General features: G+C 43.2%; 1 protein-coding gene across 1 annotated transcript in view; it reads left to right on the top strand.

The window, feature by feature from the left end:
• Positions 1–21,602, top strand: part of LOC147727102 (solute carrier family 71 member 2-like) — a 347,082-nt gene that overhangs the window by 228,239 nt on the left and 97,241 nt on the right. The window contains exon 8 of the mRNA XM_086961153.1: positions 16,756–16,827. Within this exon, the coding sequence (XP_086817279.1) occupies positions 16,756–16,827 (72 nt within the window). The remainder of the gene's footprint in view (positions 1–16,755; positions 16,828–21,602) is intronic.

The raw sequence follows: 21,602 nt of genomic DNA on the forward strand, positions 1-21,602 counted from the left end.
TATATATATATATATATATATATATATATATATATATATATATATATATATATATATATATATTCACTGAAAAAAACCATAGGTTTTAGGGGTGTTATAGTTAGCTAGACATTTCACTCGTATAAAACCATTTAAATTCCCCCGTATAACTGCTGATGATGTCACATATTACATCATTCATGTCATGGTCAATGACATCTCAAATGACATCACTGATGACATCTTCCAGTGAATGTGGTTTGCTCGATATTTAAATAAGTATTTTATATATATATATATATATATATATATATATATATATATGTATAAGTGTCTGAATGGAGGATTTAGTAGCAATGTGATTGACTGTCTAAGTGACGAATTTAAAGTGTATCACTAAATATATGTTATAGTGATTAAACTGTGAATACCTGTATCACTCTATCTCTTGTTGTGTAAACTACTACATAAGTTGGTTACTAGCTATGTGAAAGTCTACATTAGGTATTAATTAGTTAAGTGACTTTTTGTATGGGATAGTGAATGAATGTGTGTGTGGTTGGGTGGGACGTGTGTGACTGTCAAAAGATGTGTAAATAGTTGATTTAGTAGGTATATGAGGTTAAGACTATATGTGAAAACAGTTTTTTGGGTGAGTGAATCTCTTTATGGGTGTGGTGATGAGTAAGTTTATTTCTCAATGATATCTGTCCAACAAACTAAAAATATAAAAGGCAGTGTATGTGACAATTGTTGTATATAAATAAGTATACATAAGACTCAGTGATTGTATTGTATGGATAACTGTATACTTGTAATAGTGATTGTATAACACACTAAGTATGAGTTACTATCTATATGAAGAAATAAAGTGGTGTTTTTTGTAAGTGTGTAGCTTAGTAAATATACGTATGATCAATTGTTTGCATAAGTGAGTAGAATGTCTGCATAAGTGAATAGGATATGTGCTGATGTGTAATGTTGATGTAGGTGTATAAGTATATTTAATAGTGTTCTATTGATCTTTGTTAGCATGTATGAGTGAATCTATAGGTAAGTGTTTAGATGTGTGTGTACATGTAGGAATCGCTGAGTGGGTTTTTAGAAACTTGTACTGGTGTGTCAATGGTTTCAAATTTGGTACTTCATATTTTGTAATGAGTGTTGAAAGGTTATGTATGATGAGGTGTATCAGTTTGTCATATTGATGATGTCATCAGTGATGTCATTTGAGATGTCGTCAGTGTTGTCACTGACCATGTCATGAATGATGTAATATGTGACATCATCAGCAGTGGATTGCGGGCGTGCGAGTTATAGTTAGTACAGCTAACTATAACTGGAAGTTCAATGGTTTTATACGAGTGAAATGTCTAGCTAACTATAATACCCCTAAAACCTATGTTTTTTTCAGTGAATTTCAAAGGTTTTGTAAATGACAATTTTTAAAGGTATTGTTGTTTTTATTTTTTTATACAGATTTTCTACATTTTTCATACAATTTATTTTTAGATATTATATTTTTTAAATTACATTAGAATTTCATTATGCATTACATTACAAAATATACTTACGAAGAATGATTTGCTTTAGTTTAAATACTTTGCAAATAGGCAATAGTCTTCTAAGTACAGTAGTTACAGTTGTTGTAATGCGCAAAACAATTTCAGACACAATGCAACATTGAGGTCAATGTGAATTTCTAGTTAAATGCAATTAGTTACTTTTTGGATTACTTTTCTAACCACAGGACTGGATCCTAGATTCAGTCCTGGGACATCTCCTGTAAACAGTTGAGTAAAAGCATTTTGGTTACAGTAGTGATTTTTAAGGAATATTATTGCATTTTAAAAGTTGACCAATGTTATCCTATGGGAGGAAATTCACTTAGCAGGTAAGTACTGTTAACGTTACTTTTTCTTACTCAGTGGTTACTCCTGGATCCAGCACGGGTGCATCTCCTGTAAACAGTTGAAAGAATGCGTTTAAGTCAAACAGGTGATTTTTAAAGAATATTTTTAGTTTGTGAAAATAGACACTTCGAAACTTTTCTGGTGAAAACCAGACAATAGATTCTTATGGAAGGAAATACAAGTTACACGGTTAGAATTACTTTTCAGGATCAGTACTGGGCTCAAAGAAGCAACACTGAGGTCACTCCTGATAACAGGTGAGTAAATCGGAATTCGTACTTCTGCTGATTTTATAGGAATTTTATGAAGTTCAAAAACTCCACACTTAAGTGAAACCAGTCAATGTTAGCCTATGGAAGGAAATTCAAGTTACTGTAAGAACGCTTAGAATTACTTTTCAGGGTCAGTGCTAGGCTAAAAGATGCAGCACTGGGCTCTCTCCTGATAACAGGTGAGTAAATCAGAATTCGTAGTTCGGCTGATTTTAGAGGAATATTTGTACAATGGTGAAGGAAGAGGCGGAGCTTGAGGTGACATGTGCAAACACACCCTGTGGCGCTTTTTATGTTGCAGAATTAAGTGCCATTAAATCCTGAGGTCCCCTGGGGGCCAACCGGCCCACCAGGTACCTCTAGTATGCGCCAGGGGGCTGCGTTGCAGAGAGATGTTTAGAGTCCACGCTCCTTTTTACAACACTCTGCAACGCAGCTCCGTGGCGCTTACTAGAGGTACCTGGTGGGCTAGTTGGCCCCCAGGGACCCCAAGTATTGACAAGGAATTAATTCCCCAACTTAAACCGCGCCACAGGGTGTGTTTGCACACATGTAAACTCAGGCCCCGCCCCCTCCCTTCACCATTGTGCAAAGGCGCCCGTGGTGCGTTTTAAGTTGGGGGATTAAGTCCCCTTGAATAGTGAGGCTCCCTGGGGTGCAACAAGCCCACCAGCTACCTCCAGTAAGCGACACAGAGCTGCGTTGCAGAGGGGTGTAAAAAGGGGGGGGGGGGCTCAGAACACCTCTCTGCTATGGAGCTCCCTGTGGCATATTGGAGGTAGCTGGTGGACTAGTTGACCCCCAGGGACCCCCAGTATTCCAGGGGAATTTGTTCCCCCTCTGAAAACTCGGCAGGGGGCGCGTTTGCAGAGTGGCGCAATGAGAGGGCGTGGCCTCCAGCCGCGACCCCGTTTTTTTTGTCTAGTGGGAGGGGCTTTGTAGTCCCCCTTCTTTTTCAAATTTTTTTTAGCCCTGGGGACCCCATCCCCCAGGGCCTAACCCCAATTTTTAATTTATAAAAAAATAAATCGGGAAGGGGGCTGCGTGGCCCCCATCCCAAGGCCATAGTCTGCCCCGGGGACCCCATCCCCCGGGGCATGGGCCTTTTTAAAAAAAAAAAAAAAAACATTATTAGGAGGGGGCTGCCCCAATCCCCCCACGGTCCCAGCCGGCGGGATCCGGCATTGCTTTTCCATATGGGGAGCAGCTAACATGCTACTCCCCATCATATATATGTATATATCTATACTACTATAATAAAGGAAGAACTTTCAGCCTTTGAGGCGGGTAAACTCGGGAACCACAGCGATAATCCACACACCCGATACACTGTTTGAATCGTCAGGGTGTGTAGATGGTTATAGGCTATATAAATAAAAAAAGAACGTTATTTAAAAAATTTACAGTAAAAAAAAAAAAGTAGTCCTTCCGAAGTAGCGCAGGCCGCGATGTGCGTGCTCACGTCAGGAGCGCCGGGAGGAGCTGCGTCCAGGAACGCGACGAGGAGCGGCGGACATGGTGCGGGGGAGGAGCGGTGACGTGAGGAGCAACGGACAGGCCAGCGGCGGTGCGAGCAGTGGACAGGCTGGAGGAGCGGCGGCTGAGGTAAGGGAGCGGCAGACATGGCGCGGGGGAGGAGCGGTGACGTGAGGAGCAGCGGACAGGTCAGCAGCGCTGCGAGCAGCGGACAGGCGGGAGGAGCGGCGGCTGAGGTAAGGGGACCCATGTCGAGGCAGGCGGGGGACGGGCTGGGCGGGGGCCCGGGCTGCAGGAGAAAAGAGATGAATCCCGTGTTTTTATGGTGAAACAGCAATCATTAACACACCTCTAGGCTAAAAAGATTAGCTATAATGTAAGCTTGCCCAGCCAATGTACACTCTGTAGAACGGATTGGTCAGCTGTACACCTCTGCAAAGAAGAACAGACTTATTTAAAGCAGTATATCAACAGTGGACAGGCGGGAGGAGCGGCGGCTGAGGTAAAGGGACCCATGTCGGGGCAGGCGGGGGACGGGCCGGGCGGAGTCCCGGGCTGCTAGACAATGTTGCGGGGGGCGGGGCAGGCGGTTGCTCCCGGACAAGGTCGGGACGGGCGGCTAGTATATATATATAAAATGATGGGGAGTAGCATGTTAGCTGATTATATATATATATATCCTAGTTTCCATAGGAAATCCGCAACATTCTATTTGGAATAACTTTAGAGTAGGTCGACGAATCTTTTCGAAATTCTCCAAGAAGATGGGGTGCTCCGCTCTTCTCCTATTCTGAAAGTTTCGGGGTGATTCGTCAAGCGGGGGCCGAGGAAAAAGGGGGTCCCAAAACGTGTTTTCGCCATGCAATTTTGCATAGGGACCTTTAGACAAGGCTACAGCCCGAACTCTGAATGAAATTACACCAAATTTGGGAAAAAGGTAGAGTTTGGTTCACAGATCACGCTTTTTGTTAAATGGTGTAAATCCGTGCAGGCGTTCCTGAGAAAATCAAAAGTAAAATCATAGATATATCTATGGACGGGCACGCGTATCCTCCGAGGATCATGCGCGTAGCTTTACAAGCAAGAGCTGCATGCTAATTGGCTGTCAACTGTCTGTCAACACTCCAAACCAGGAAGGGTTGGCAGACATCTTGTGTCTCGGTAGAACCGAGGCACAAGAAAACTGAAAAACAAGTGCGCAAAAGACACAAAGGGGGTATGGCAGAAACACCCTGACCCCCCTAGGCCTTATCAGGGGGTCCCACAAGGACCCCTAAGGCCCAAAAAATTATTATTAATATTTTTTAAATCGTGGGATGCGCGTAGGATACGCGTATCCTGTTGGGGAAAAAAACAAACAAAGCCTGCTTTATTTGTAGTTAGCCCCCGGGGGGCCAGATCCCAGGGGCAATGTAGATAATTATAATGGGGGCCCAGAGGGGCCCCCAAGCGCTGGGGACTGCCACCCCCGGGGCTTTAACATTATGTATTCGGGGGGGCTCATGGCCCCCCTGCAGCCCTGGTGACCGCTTGGCCCCCCTCCACAACAAATGTTTAAAAAAAAACGAGGCAGAGTTCCGGCAAATGGAGTCCCAGGGGCTAAAAGAAGTCTCAGGAGGGGCTTTAACATTATGTATACGGGGGGCTGACGGCGCCCCCTCAGCCCTGGGGACCACCACCCCTTGGGGCTTTTAAATGTTGGGAGGGGGGCCGCGCGGTCCTCCTCCTGGAGACTTGTGGTGGTCCTGGGGACCTGCTCTCTCTTCCAAAAACCAAAGAATATTGCTTTTCTACATGGGGAGCAGAATGTTAACTGCTCCCCATGTAGAAAAGCAATGCCGGCTCCCGCAGGACGCAGGGAGCCTGCAGGGACCGTGGGGGATTGGGGACCCCGCCATGGTCCCCTGTGAGAGGCCAGGCCCCGGAGGATGGGGTCCCCGGAGCCAGAAGTGACATGGGAAGGGGGGCCAAACGGCCCCCCTCCACAACAAATGTTTTAAAAAAATGAGACAGAGCCCCGGGAAATGGGGTCCCCGGGGCTAAAAGAAGCCTCAGGAGGGGGGCCACGCAGTCCCCCTCCCCATTTTTATTATAAAAAAAAAATTGTGGGCAAGCCCTGGGTGATGGGGTCCCCAGGTAAAAAAAAATAGAAAAAGAAGGGGGGGCTACACAAAAAAAAAGAAAAACACCGGCATAGCCCTGGAGGCCTCGCCCCCTTCATGCAGCACTCTGCAAACGCGCCCCCTGTTGTGTTTGCTGATGGGGAATGAATTCCCCGTGAATACTGGGGATCCTTGGTGGCCAACTATCCCACCAGGAACCTCCAGTATGCGCTAGGGGGCTGCGTTGGAGAGTGGTGTTCTGAGGCCACGCCTCTTTTTACATCTGTCTGCAACACAGCTCTGTGGCACTTACTAGATGTAGCTGGTGGGCTAGTTGCGCCCCAGGCACCCTCAGCATTCAAGGGGAGTTAATCCCCTAACTTAAAACGCGCCACGGGGCGTGTTTGCACAGTGGTGAAGGGAGGGGGCGGGGCCTGAGTTCACATGTGTGCTAACACACCCTGTGGCTTGGTTTGAGTTGGAGAATTAATTCCTTGTCAATCCTGAGATTACCTGGGGGCCAACTAGCCCACCAGGTACATCCAGTAAGCACCACAGAGCTGCGTTGCAGAATGTTTCAAAAAGTGGGGTGACTTCTTAACACCTCTCTGCAACCCAGCCCCCTGGCGCACACTGGAGGTACCTGGTGGGCTAGTTGGACCCCAGGGACCTTCCGGATTGAGGAGGAATTAATTCCTGACCTTAAAACGCACCACAGGGCGTGTTTTCAGACATGTCACCTGAGCCCACGCCCCTTTCCTTCACCACTGTGCAAATGCGCCCCGTGGCGTGTTGTAAGTTGGGGAATTAATTTTCTTTCAATACCGATGGTCCCTGAGGGCCAAATTGCACATGACTGATCCTGAAAATTAATTCTACCCGTACTTAAAGTAAATTGAATTTCCTTCCATAGGCTAACATTGACTGGTTTCACTTGGAAATTCTTTTAAGTGTGGAGTTTTGGAACTTTAAAATATTCCTATAAAATCAGCCCAACTACAAATTCCAATTTACTCACCTGTTATCAGGAGAGACCTCACTGCTGCATCTTTCAGCCCAGTACTGTTCCTGAAAAGTAATTTTAACCGTACTTACCAGTTACTTGAATTTCCTTCCATAGGATATCATTGCCTGCTATATAAAATATATATAAATTGAAAACAATGTAAAATAAAAAAAACAAATATTACAATTTCAATATTTTTTTAAAAACATTTTTTTCAATTTATATTAAAAATACGTAATGTAATTTAGAAAATAAAATATCTAAAAATAAATCGTTTAAAATAATGTAGTTAATCAGTATAAAAAAATATCAATTAATACATTTAAAAATTATCATTTACAAAAACTTTGAATTTCACTGAAAAAACCATAGGTTTCAGCCACGTTATAGTTAGGAATTAGCATTTAAAAAACCTTACAAATTCACTGAAAAAAACATAGGTTTCAGGGACGTTATAGTTAGGAATTAGCATTTGAAAAACCTTAGAAGTTCACTGAAAAAACCATAGGTTTCAGACATTTTATAGTTAGTTGGACATTTCTCTCATACAGAACCATTGAAATTCCCCCGTTATAGTTAGTTCAGCTAACTAGAACTCGCGCGCCCACAATCCACTGCTGATGACGTCACATATTACATCACTCATGACATGGTCAGTGACATCACTGATGACATCACTGATGACATCACTGATGACATCTCAAATGACATCATCCTTAAGAAAGAGTGACAGATCTCCTCTCATCCTAAAATTACCTTTGATACACACATTGAAAAATAGAAACTAAAATTTCAAAACAATGAAGATACCAATACCAGTTAGAAAACCTATTCAGTAATTCCAAAATCTACATACACATCCACTCATTCACCAACTGTTCTATATAGTCACTCATACATGTACTCACTAATCATATGTAGTCATACACCTATACATCCTGTTACACACCAACACTCATACATAGAGTTACTCACACACATACTCACACGTGCAAATAAACTATCAAACATCCATTTACTTGCATATACAGCTATACACACCACTACACTTCTACAGAAACGTACACATACTTACTCTCTTAAACAATCACTTATAAAAAGACATACTTATTTATACAGGAACTCTTCCAATCTCTCACTCTCATATATGCTCACTTATATACATCAATACTCACATATACTAGGCACACAAAAAAAACATGTGTACTTACTCATAAAGACACTACTGAGACCGTCATTCACTCACTAGCACACCCATACACACACACTTATCCACCCATACAGTCCTGCAAACATTCTGTCTTCAAAACACATACAAACACTGAGTAACTCATTCATGCACCTTTGCGCTAAATAATATCCCCCACCGAACCATACAGACACTGATACTCAAAAACCAACTAATAACCCATATACACACTCATGTAGCTACTCACCAACCCATGAAGCCACTTATACACACAGTGAGGCACTAATACAGATATTTAAATATTTAAACATTACTCGCAAATACATGTATTCGCTAAGATACACTTAATAAGTCAGTTATACAATCAATTTGACAACAAAAAAAAAACATCCATTTAGACACTTATATACTCACTAGCAGCCCGTCCCGACTTTGTCTGGGTATGAATTGCTGCCGGCCAGTAGTATATTGTTTTGTAGGATTTCGTTTTGATAGCATTTCTTATCTGCGACAGGCCTGTGAAACGCTCCGATTCACAGTGCACTGCTGATGCACTTAAGAGTGCGCGTTCAGTAGTGTGTGAACTCGAGATTCCCTACTTTATTTTTCCTTGCAATATTATATAGCGCGAACTCGACAACATGGCATGAGCACAATTTACATTACAGAAGAACACATTCATTTGTGGTAGGCACAGGGAGACAAAGCGATATGCCTGGAATCACAGGATGTTGAGTTGATGCTGAGATTCGAACGTAGCTCCCCAGCTCTAAAGTTTGCAATTCTAGAACTTGTGGCGGGAGGAGTGTCTAAAAGTGTATGTCGGTACTTGCCATCAATGAGAGAGACCTATGCATTTTTCAAATGGATGGTGAAAAAATATGAGTATGTTGCTGGAGATGTGGGCCACTGTGCCACCAATGTACTTACCGGGGGGAGGGTAAACACCCATTATTCCGCAACTTTCTTTCCGCATACCATCACTCTGCATACTTTCATTACGAAAGTACCATGACTCCGCAATGCCATTATAACGCATGGCATTACATTTTATATGCTTTTACCACGCATACATTTAGAACGAAATTCGTTGTAAATGCATGAATGGTAAAAGCATGTTTTTTTTTTAACCCCTTGCATGCGGCAGCGATTCTGCGCCTGTGCGGCAAAATCGCTATTGAGATGGTTTATGACGGCCCCCAGCCGTCATCAGCACGCAAGCGCGGTAGTGCATGATGGCTGGGGGACGTCATCAGCATGCAAGGGGTTAATGTTTGGATAGGTAAGTATGGGTATAGGGATATATGTTTTTCGGGTACTGAGTTGTATGTTTTCGGGTGTTTGGATATTTTAAGGGTTCAGATATAGTTTTGGGTTATGGGGTACAGGGGTAGGTTTAGGTATGGGTTTTGGGGTACAGGGTTATTTTTAGGGTTCAGGGCTAGGTTTGGGTTTTGGGGTACAGGGGTATTTTAAGGGTTCAGGGCTAGGTTTGGGTTTTGGGGTACAGGGGTATTTTTAGGGTTCAGGGCTAGGTTTGGGTTTTGGGGTAATGAGTATTTTAGGGTTCAGGGGTAGGTTTGCGTTTTGGGGTACAGGGTTATTTTTAGGGTTCAGGGGTAGGTTTGGGTTTTGGGGTACAGGGGTATTTTTAGGGTTCAGGTGTAGGTTTGGGTTTTGAGGTACAGGGGTATTTATAGGGTTCAGTGCTAGGTTTGGGTTTTGGGGTACAGGAGTATTTTTAGGGTTTAGGGATACGTTTGGGTTTTGGGGTACAGGGGTATTTTTAGTGTTTAGGGATAGGTTTGGGTTTTGGGGTACAGGGTATATTTTTAGGGTTAAGATGGGTTCGTGTTTAAGGGTGTTGGGGTATTTTAAGGAGTAAGGGTGGGTTATGATTATGGGGTGCAGGGGTATTTAAAAGGAGCAGGGTGGGATTAGCAGACGATATGAGACATGGCATGAAGGGCGGACGTACCACGCGCCCCCAGCGTTTGTCACACCCCCAGCACACGCCCACAGCACAACGCAGACGCGCCCACAAGGGACTACTTTGCTGGCACGGTTCTTTTACTTTTTAAATGTATATGGTGGGCGTCTGCATAGCCTATGTCCTTCTGCTGCAACTGCCCTTGCCAGCGCTGTATTGGGTGTTGTGATTGGTGCTGTGGTTCCTGAGATTACCCACCTCAAAGGTTTCGGCTCTCTCTTTATTATATTAGTATGGATTTATTCTTCCATCGACCTTTAGAGAGATGTGTGTATATATATATATATATATATATATATATATATATATATAATTATTTTTCAGAAAGACATACATTTACTGGATAATTTCATCAGTGATGTCATTTGAGATGTCATCAGTGATGTCATGAGTGATGTCACTGACCATTTCATGAGTGATGTAATATGTCACGTCATCAGCAGTGGATTACGGGCGTGAAATGTCCAACTAACTATAAAGTGTCTGAAACCTATGGTTTTTTTCAGTGAATTTCTAAGGTTTTTTAAATGCTAATTCCTAACTATAACATCCCTGAAACCTATGGTTTTTTCAGTGAGTGAATATATAAATATATATATATATATATATATATAGACACACACACACACACACAGACACATTTCTAAAGCATCATTCTCTTACTGGTGCATGTGTTAATAAAAGCTTTTATTAGTTGCACTAACTAAAAGTATGCACTGTTGCATGCTAGGAAAAAAGATGCAAATAACTCTCATAGTTCAGGGAAAATGTTCTGAAGGTGTGGCTTCAACTCACCCATATTCAGAATTTTCTTTTCTGAACACTTTTTTTTTTTTTTTTACAATGCTAAAATGATGTTTCTGTAAATCATTCCCATGTTGTCAAGTTTTAAAACACTTGTGCTGCGGCTTTCGCCCCATAAATATTTTTAGGTCGAGCAGACCTACCCTCAATGCGTGAGCATTGAAGGTGTCTGCTTCAGGCCTATTGTGGCCTGTATTTAGGAATGTGGACAGCTATCAGGCGCGCGCTTTGACAATGTCAGATTTCACCTCGGGAGCGCGCGTCTGAGCTGCGCTTGCGCGGAGCAACACACAGCCCTCGCTCACACACAGACACAGGCAGCCCCCACCCCTCTGCATGCACGCACACACACACACACAGGCGCGCGCATGCACACGCAGGCACACGGCACACATACAGGCACACGGCACACTATCCCCTGCCTCGCATTCTCTCTCAATCACACACAGTCACGCATGCGCACACACATTCCCTCGCGCACACACGCACACACGCGCACACACGGGCACACGCTCCCCCCCCCTCCCCGCCCTCCCCTCCCCCTCAGGCATACACACAGGCACGCACGGAGTTCACATCAGCCCTGGGCCCCACTCACCGACTGCGCTATTCCGGCGGGGCTCCTCTCGTGCTCCGCTCCTCACGGCGCGTCTCCTCTTCTGAATCGGGGCTCCCTCAGGTCAGAGGAGCCCCGCAACAGGCGCCACACTCCTCCTTCTCCCCGGCCCCCTCCTGGGGACCCGGGCTACCCCGGACCGGCAGGCCTTCTCACGGACCTCAGGAGGCGGGACTTCCGGTCGGCCGCGAGCGAATTGGCCGGCCGGCCAAGAGCTTCCGGGTCGCCGCGGGCAGCGCGGCGGCACCCTCCCGATCACTACGAGGACAGGAGATGTGCACGCGAGTGGGAGTTGCGTGTTGTTGGCTTACTTCCTTCAGTGGTTTCAGTTGCCCATGAGCTAACACTCAACTGAGCATTTGCGGCTGGTGTCTTGTGTGATGGACATGTCTCGCATCCAAATCAATTCAGGGCCGATTCTGAGCATCTTACTTACCAGGTAAATGAATTAAGAACAATGTAATTGGTACATTACGTAGAGCTGCATCGCTAGGAAGCAGCAAGTATTATACGATAAAAATGGCCATTTATTAACTTTCTGTAAAAAAGTCATCGGCCCTTTCCACTTTACTATATACCTAGTTTTACAGCTTGAGACATTTTTTCTTCTTCTATCTTTACTGTTCATATTGAAAACCATCATTATCCCCTAAAGTTCCTTGACTTTTTCCACATCTTTGTAATAGCCGACCACTTCATCTTTCTTGAGTTGTTTTTATTTTGGTTACGGGACAGCGATTACTTTCATATTAGAAAGCGCTATACATAAAGTTATTAAAATAAGCATGGTCGGTACTTTGAAACATTTTTTAGGATGTTTATTTGCACTGTCAGATCCCAGTCGGGGAGGGGCACAGGACAGGCCGTAGCTACTCAACCCCAAGTGTGGTGGTTAAGGTCATTTGCCACTGGGGCCATCTCACTATGCCTCTCTACAAACTGGGCCAAGTACAACCGTTTCTGCAGAAAACTCACACCCTCCTCATCCTCACACCCTCACTCACTCTTACACCCTCACACCCCCTCACACGCCCTCACACACCCTCACTCACCCTCACCCCCACTCACCCTCACCCCCACTCACCCTCACCCCCACTCACCCTCACCCCCACACCCCACACCCTCATCCCCACACCCTCATCCCCACACCCTCATCCCCACACCCTCATCCTCACACCCTCATCCTCACACCCTCATCCTCACACACCCTCACACCCCATCACACCCTCACCTCCCCTCACACACCCTCTCTCCCACCCTCACTCACCCTCACTCACCCTCGCACACCCTCACACCTCCTCACCTTCACACCCTCACTCAGCCTCACACTCCCTCACCCACCCTCACACCCTCACCCCCTCATCCTCACTCACCCCTCACCCCTCCTCACCCTCTCAAATCCTCGCACCCTCACACCATCACACACTCACCCTGACACCATCAAACCCTCACTCACCCTCACACCATCACACACTCACCCTCACACAATCAAAGCCTCACTCATCCTCACACCCTCACACCTCCCCGCCCACACATCCTCATTCACCCTCACACCCCCTCACCCTCCCTCACTCACCCTCACACACCCCCTCACACACCCCCTCACACACCCCCTCACCCTCACACACACTCTCACCGTCACACACACCCTCACCCCCACACACCCCCTCACCCCCACACACTCCTTCACCCTCACACACCCCCTCACACACACACACCCTCACTCACTCTCACCCACCCTCACCCACCCTCACACCCCCTCACCCTCACACCCCCTCACCCTCACACACCCTCTCACCCAAACACATCCTCACCCCGCATCACTCATTCGCCACCACAACATCAATCTGTGCAACCATTCAACAACTAATTCAAATATGTTCTCTCAATGTTTCAAGCTTTATTACAAATGTAACAAAAACATGTTAATATTTCACTTCTGTTTTAGGACTTTTGTAACAATAAAACACACAGAACATAATCTCCACAAGTTATTTACAAAAGTTTAAGCTATTGCCATTATAAATTACAATACCTTTCATTTAAGTATTAATTATGTAAAAAAAAATTAAAAGCCATTGTTATTTGTAATATCAATACATGTAAGTCACGTAAATACAACACATATTGCATTACAAGTGCTATATGTGTCACATTTGCGAAAATTATAACTATTGGCATTGTAAATGACAAAACCTATTAATTTTTTGTTTCAAAAACAAAACCTAACTAAAAAATTTGTCATTTACAATTCCAATAGCTCAAACTTTCCTAATGCGAGACCTATTGCATTGCAAATGCTTTTTCATTTTGTTGAGCAATTAGGGATGACTAAGAAAAAGTGTTTGCTTGACCTTAAGTTGTTTGCCCATTTGATCTTGGATTTACTTGAGAACCTATGTGAAACATGTTTGCTGTTGAAGTGTGCAGTCCCATGACTCAAATGTATTTTTCCTCCTGAATCATTATAATTTCGTTAACCATTATAAGGTCTTCCAGCAGTACTTGTGCATCTTTGAAATGTGTTACCTGTCTAGGCCTGGGAATCTTCAGTCACATTTGCATAGGTTTCGAAAGTCCATTATTTCCGTCGGTATCACAAAGTAGGGTAAGAAGTAATTTGGTAATATTGTGTGCTCTCTTGAACTGTTCTTCCTCTTTCTCTTCTTAAATGACTGGCTGTTGAGAGCTCCATCATGAGGACCCATGATGTGTCCACTTTAGAGGTGCCTGAAGAGTCAGTCAAACGAAATTGATGGCAACCTGACAGACTTCATGTTAGTACCTCAGATGATCCTTAATTCTCTGAGGTGTGGTTGAGCAGGCCACTACAGACATGGGTTATCCCTCCAGACTCCATCAATGTTAGTTAACAGCAGTTGCAGAGACATTTTTTGGGGGGGTTGGAGAAGTGGGGTGTTAATTTGGCAGGCTTGCCCGTGAACAGACATCATACCATGTTGAGTTTCCACATGAATGAGCTGCAACTGACAGTGATCAACTTTGTTATAAGTGTTTTTACCTGTAATGTGCAGGATCCAATTTCAGGTATTAATTTACAACACCTGAAATGTTGCTTGTCCGAACAGAACATGGTGTACGGTCTGCCAGTTTGCGCGCGAAGGCAATTCAACTGTGAGTCTTGGCCATATACAGAAGAATCGGCAGCTTATCATGCAGGGCCAAAGAATTGGATGGTGAATTCACTAAGCACAATGTCCTGCAGAAATCACAAATTGAATATCTTTGGGAGTAGTAGACCATTTTTTTCTTTGTTGAGGTATTCCAATGTGGATCTGTTTACTATGAGCAGAAACAGATATTGCAGTGAGTGTTATGTTCTAAAGTTTTTTTTGTCAAGCCATTAGATGATGGTCTGAACATTTCCTACCCGTTACACCTTTTCACCATATTCTGCTTCATAGAGTGGTACAGATGACTCGTCATTACTGGGCACTTATTCTATTGCAAAGGCTTGAACCAGGTGACCTTGATATCTGGATATGTTGCTTCTCAATTGCAGACTGCTGTTCCAGTTTCCACTGGGATTAATCCTTCTCAGTTAGGGGAATGGCACTTCTTTCATCCAATTTGCCTGATGAGTTGTTGAAAGCTTTATTAGCCACAAGTTGCCCTTCTACCAGAACCAGGTATTTTAGCTGATGAAGGATTTTAGCAGCTTGGTGCCGCTCCAATTTTCTAAAGGTGTTGCTGGGGAAACTGTTCGTAATCCTCAAGTTACAGATTTATTGTTAAAGAATAGCATTATTAATCATCTGATGAAGGGTTCGTTAATTGCATTTTTTTTGCAATATTTTGCCCGATTACGCTTTTGTTATTTAAGTTACTTGTGGCTACTAGATTTTTTTTAAGGTTTAGAAAATAGTTTACCACTCACTACTTTTACAGTATTGGAATGGGCTGTAAATTTAGTGCTAGCATTCTTTTGAGCCTCTACATTTTTGTTCCTTTAAGTGTTTTTTTGGCACATTTTTACCACTTCAGCATTTATGTCTACTTGGAGAGTCAATGAATTTCAGATGTTGTCCTCCCCTTCCCTTTCAAGAAGTAAGATTTGGGCATCAGTTTAACATCTGGAGCCCAGCTTTGCTACGATGTGTAAACATACATAGTCATAGCTGATCATAGCATGCATAGCTCTCTGCCCTCACGGCTTACGGGTATGTTATATTTGACAGTCTTCATGCAGGTCAAGTAGAAGAAATTCTTGCAGCTGACAATAATGACTCTGTTGTCTTAGAGGAGAAGTTGATTTGATGCACCTAATTCGAGGACCTATTGAAGAAACTTGGATCTGGGCTTGGCCACTGACTCTCGGTCTTCTGAAGAAACATTTCAGTTGTGTGCACAACCTAGAAGTGATTGTTTTCTTTTTTTTTTTTTTTTTTTTTTTTTTAAAAACACAGCACAAGAAGTGATTGTTTTCTATACTAAATTCTCCCTTCCAGTGCCAATAAAGTGTGGCACGCACCTGATAGAACATGTTTAAGACTTTCTACATTGAGAAACATAACAGTCCTGCAGAGAAGTATGTTTTATTACGCTGGCGCCAGGCTTTATGGCAAGGATGGTGGCAAATACTCTCCTAGCCTCGGCAAAATTAGTGTAATTTCTGTAAAGTTCCTTGCACTTCTTACAATGATGTATTTGTCATTTGTTTCCTCCTCTCACAAAAATAGTAGAATGGATGCCTATCCTGTTGAAAGACCTTAGTGGTCTTGTTTAATTAACCTTTATACTGTAAAAAAAAAAACATTTTTAGTGACCCAAACCGACTCTCTTAAGTTGCTGAATATCCCATTTGGCATGTCAATTTATATAAGCTGGGCAGGACCAATACTTTGAGGCAAGTGACATTTTCTTGTTTGTGCGCTAACAATATATTGGTTGTATGATTACACTTCCTGGAGAATTGTAAAAATATCACACATATCACACTAGAGCTCTTTATACTATTAAATCAAAATATTAAAATGGTTAGAAAAAGATGTCAATTTAAAGACGGCACTAGGTACAAACTCTCTTTTTGGTCAATTTAAAGACAGCACTAGGTACAAACACACCTTTTCTTATATTTAGAATGCAAAAGAATTTCAAGTTGAATGTCATGGTAATTTCAACTGAAACATCTCTCATTACACAGACTGCAGACCAAACGAGAAATATCCTATATTCATACTGGTTTATATGTGATATTAATTGTCAAATTAGATTTGAGACCTTATTGTGAGCAGGAATTATGTGAATGGCTTGTAAGAAAAGGATTAGTTTATTCTCCAGATGCTCCTGTTCAATAACTTAGTGTTTAAAGTCTATTTTCGCTGAGTACAATTTGTTGTCCTGTGCGTATCTTAAATTTAGTAAAGTTGGATAATTTTTTGTTGCAGGTCATTAATTTTAATCCTACTACCATTGCTGCATTCATAGCTGTGATAGGAATTCTTTCTATATTGGCTCAGGTAAGTCATATTTTTTGTTTTAATAACCTCAAATATTACACTTTTATAATCTGCAAAAACGATAAGGAATGGGAAATGTACATCAACCAGTGCGTTGTGCTCCTGCTCTGCAGACAAGAGTAGAGACATTCCTTTTAATGTACCCTTCTGCTAAAGTGTATCCTATATGATATTACAAAACCCACAAAAAATGCTCTGATTGAAAATACGTATGCTTATTTTCCATCCCGCGGTCGGTCCTTGGAAAAGAAAATTAAGATCTAATGGATCAGTCAGCACCTCCATGCCTTAACTATCTGTGGATAGCCATAAACTGGGGGTGTGAAGGTGGACTTGCCTTTATTCTAAGGTGTCTCCTGAATCAGCATCTGACAACCTCTTTGGCCTGTAGGGAGACTTAAAGGGAATTTGGAGGGGCAGTTTCCATCTATAAATGACTTCCATGTGGAGATGTGAGCTGTTCCTCACCTCTGTCATGACAACAGACCACTCAATCTGATCCACGTTGTTGAGGGGTTTCTAGTTTGAGGTCTTAATATTTGAAAACTATGTGGATCTTCACTTCTCATCCAAATACGCCTAAAAAACTGGGGGCTCTTGATCTTAGGAGCAAGTCTGGGAGAGGTTACCCTCCCAAAACTAAGATACTCCCTGATATGCATTTTATAGCCACTTACTGAGGCTCTGAGCTTTTAGAAGGAATCTTCAACAAAGCAAGGGGAATCCCCTTAATGAGGATGGCCTATTAAGAGCTCCAAGACTTGTAGATAATATCCTACTTTTCCCAACCCTTTACTGTAAGGCGTTTTCTATCAAATGGAGAAGAGATAGTGTTATTGCATTCTTATGTGTAATAAACTGGGTTATTAGTTGACTTGGGTGTAAGCCCTGGTCAAGCAGCAACTAAAATCCTTGTCAGCATAAGGCACAAGCAAACCCCAATTTAACCTTTGCACACCCTCTGGAAGCTTGGCACAGAGCAGTCAGGCTTAACTTGGAGACGATGTGTTAAGTATTTGTGCAACACTTCAAACAGTAAAAGAGTGAACACAATACACCTACAGATCCCACACCAGGTGAGAAAATAGAGCAGAATTTAATCCATGAAACAATACTAAAACTACAAAAATCCTAACAGTATAATCAGAGTTATGATTTGTTAAGAAAAAGTCTAAAATAGAGCCTAAAAGCACAAAGTGCCAATCACTGCTATCTGCTCGCTCTGGACAAGGTCAAAGTTAAACATTCAGGTTGACCGCGATCTAGCACAGGTCGAATACAGTCCCCGTTGAAGGTTAACTTTCTCAGGTTTTAGGCAAAGCTTTCCCATTCGCACTGGAGAGGGCCGTGAGGATCAAAGCACGGGAGGCTGTTGGCATGCCATTATTGGTTCCCCGCAAGCGGTCAATGCTGTAGTTCGAAAAGACAGGCTGGTGGCGGCTGCTCTGGTTTTATGTGCAAGCAGCGTGGTCTCCGTGATAACGGGCCCAATCGCAGTCCCATTATCCCCAAAGATTGACTTAAGCTTACTGAGCCACACCGGGGATCCAGGAACTGAGGGACACTATTTAGGGCAAAGGAAATCTCTGCAGCTGGGTCCAGGGGCTGATTTGGGAGCCTTTTATGTCCCTGAGGCTCAGATAAGTAAGCCTGTAGACTAGCCATTGGAGTCACTCTAGGGTCCTGGGTTCAAAATTAAACTGCATGTCCAGTTCTTCCCCAGTCAAAAGGGCAGTAGGCAGTAGGTCTGCACAGCAGGGCAGCATTTCTTTAGAGCAGCAAAGTGGCAGCCCTTGTACGGTGGGGTTGGTCTCTGAGGTCCAGTATTTATACACAGCTATGCCTTAGAACTGGGGACATGCTTCTAGAAACATCCTTTTGAAGTTCACAGGTGCCCTGCCTTCCTGGCATGGCTCCAGGTTATATGCATTTTCCTACTCAGAACTAGGGGTCAACTGAGTCCAGTCCTGGATCTCAGACAACTAAATACATTTCTGAATAAGCAATTGTTCTGATTGATTGCTCTTCCTCCTGATGATGCAGGAATGAGTTCTTTACCTTTATGGATTGTTTGGATGCATATTTCTATATTCCAGTTCACCAAAGAGACAGAAAGTACCTTTGATTCTTTGAATCTTGGTAGGGTGACAACATTATCAAAGCATTACCTTTGAACCTCTAGTCAGCACCTCAAATATTTATCAAATGTATTTCTCCAGGAGCTTCTTTTCATCATATATTGAACAGAGAAAAATCATCCTTAAAACCCCAGACAAAAATCCAGTTTTTGGGTGCATTACTTGATACTCATTTGGGAAATGCTTTGACATCACATAAAAGGGCAAAACAGTTGCAGATTCTGGCAAGGAATATTTCAACAAGACACTCCATGACAGTGAGACAATGAAAGTCCCTGTTAGGTCTAATGGCATCTTATATAGGCCTTGTCCCGATTTGCAGACTTCATATGTGACCAGTCCAATAAGAGCTAGGTTCACAGTGGAAGCAGGTCGGAGTATCTTGGGAAGATATAGCCCAGATTGCAAGGCAGCTCAATCAAGCATTGTTGTGGAGGATGCTTCCAGCAAATCTGAATGTAGGACTTTTATTCTCTACCTACATCAGACATGGTTATCATTATCACGGATGCCTTCATGGATGTATGGGAGCTGTCAGCAGGAACTTTCACCCAGAGACCTATGGTCACTGTGGAGAAAACACTTCACACCAGCTAGCTAAAACATCGGGCCATACGTCTGGGCCTACAAGCGTTCAGTTCCTTCCTAGACTACCAGTTAACCAGTCCTAGTAAGAACAGACAACACAACGACTATGTTCTACATAGCCAAAGAAGAAGGAGCACATTCCCAATCCCTTTCCGAAGAGGATCAACTTCTGAGGAATTGGGCCTTTTCTCATGAAATTGACATAGCAGTGGAACGTCTACCAGCCTGCCAGAATGATCAGGTGGATTCATTCTTTCTTGAGCTGTTGGATTGTCACAAGTGGGTACTAGACCAGGACCAGATGGTATACATATTTAATCAGTGGTGTTGCTTCACAATATATCCCTTCACCACTCCGGTTTTGACATCCAGGCGAATCCCTTTCGATCATTTGGTCCAAGATATTTGCATACGCTTTTCCTCTGTTCCCCTGATCCCCGGGTGTTGAAGGCAACGATAGATCATTGCACATTGATTCTCGGTGCTCCGGCGTGACCACACCATTATTGGTACAGCAAACTACTACAGTTAACAGCTCATTCAGCCATTTCTCTGACCATGCATCCCAGGATTCTTTCTACTCATCACAGAGAGATTCTCCATCAGGATTCCAAATGTCTGAACTTGAGAGCTTGGCACCTGGTGAACTAGAGGATGCTATTTGGATCTGTAACAAGGATGTAGATATATTTGGGCACAGGCTCGAGTTCCGGAACCATCAAGACATACAACGCCAAGTGGAAAACTTTCTGTATATGGTCTTCATCCACTGAGAAAACCTCATCAAATACTTCCATATTTGTTTAATCAGGTGAACACTGGACTTAAATACTTTTCATTCAGGGTCCATTTGGCTGCAGTTTCAAGGATTTGGAGACCTGACAGGAAACATCATCTCTATTCTCCCAAGGAATCACATACCAGTTTATGAAGGCTCTCTTTAGACCATTTCCACCACTTTGACATCAACCAGTTCCATGGGAAATTAATGCTGCCCACAGTCAGTTGATGCTCCTACTTTTGAACCAATACATAAGACACATTTGAAATTTGTCTCTTTGAAGACTGCACTTCCTCTAGCTTTAACATCTGATAGGTACGTGGGAGAGATTCAAGCTTTCAGCATCAAGGAACCTTTCCTTGGGTGCACAAAGGACAAAGTATTCTTGAGAACGGATCTAAAGTTTATACCCAAGGTACCTACTGACTTTCATTTGAATTAACCAGTCATTCTTCCAAAATTCATACACGTCAGTAGAAAGATGGCTGCAATCATTGGATCTACATAGATGTCTCAGATTGCACGTAGATAAAACAAAGCACATATATACTCCAGACTAGTTGTGTCTTTTGAACACCCAAGACCAGGTCATCCCCTGTCCACATTGAGGATAGCTTGTTATCTCTCTGCCTGTTTTTCCTTCTGTCATGCCAAGCCCAAGCCCCCACTCCAGGAACGAGTGAGGGCACGCTCCACTACCAGCATGGCATCAACTGCTGCACTCTATGCTGGGGTGCCCTTGTAAGACATCTGTTGGGCAGCTACCTGGAATAGCCATCACACATTCACAAAGCACTGCTGCCTAGATGTGGATACATAAGCTGATGCAGCAGTATGACAGGCAGACTTGAGAAGCCTGTTGGGTAAAGATGAGCCTTCTTCCTGCTTTTAAGTGTTACGTACACTGTTGGCTAATCTGATTCAAGCATGTGAATATGTAAAAGTTCCAATGTTGGGGAAAAGAAGGTAGTTACTTGTAACTCCATTTATCAAACATTGATATATTTTATTTATTCACATGTGACCCTTTTATCAGCCTTGTCAGAGGCTCATCTTATATTCTTTTCATACTTGCGCTATGAAATTTTAGCTATGGCAGCCTCTAGGTTGTAGGAGAGATTAAGCTTCCACCTCATTGACTGAAGCGTTGGTGCTTTTACATGAGGTGGATAGGCTACTAAATGTTCAATGTTGTTTGAGCGATATTGCAATTGTACGCTGCTATTTTAATGTACCGGGCTATTCCCAGCCTGACGACTGGCAATAAT

This window comes from Lissotriton vulgaris, chromosome 3_1 (assembly GCF_964263255.1).
Source record: "Lissotriton vulgaris chromosome 3_1, aLisVul1.2, whole genome shotgun sequence".
Classification (NCBI taxonomy): domain Eukaryota; kingdom Metazoa; phylum Chordata; class Amphibia; order Caudata; family Salamandridae; genus Lissotriton; species Lissotriton vulgaris.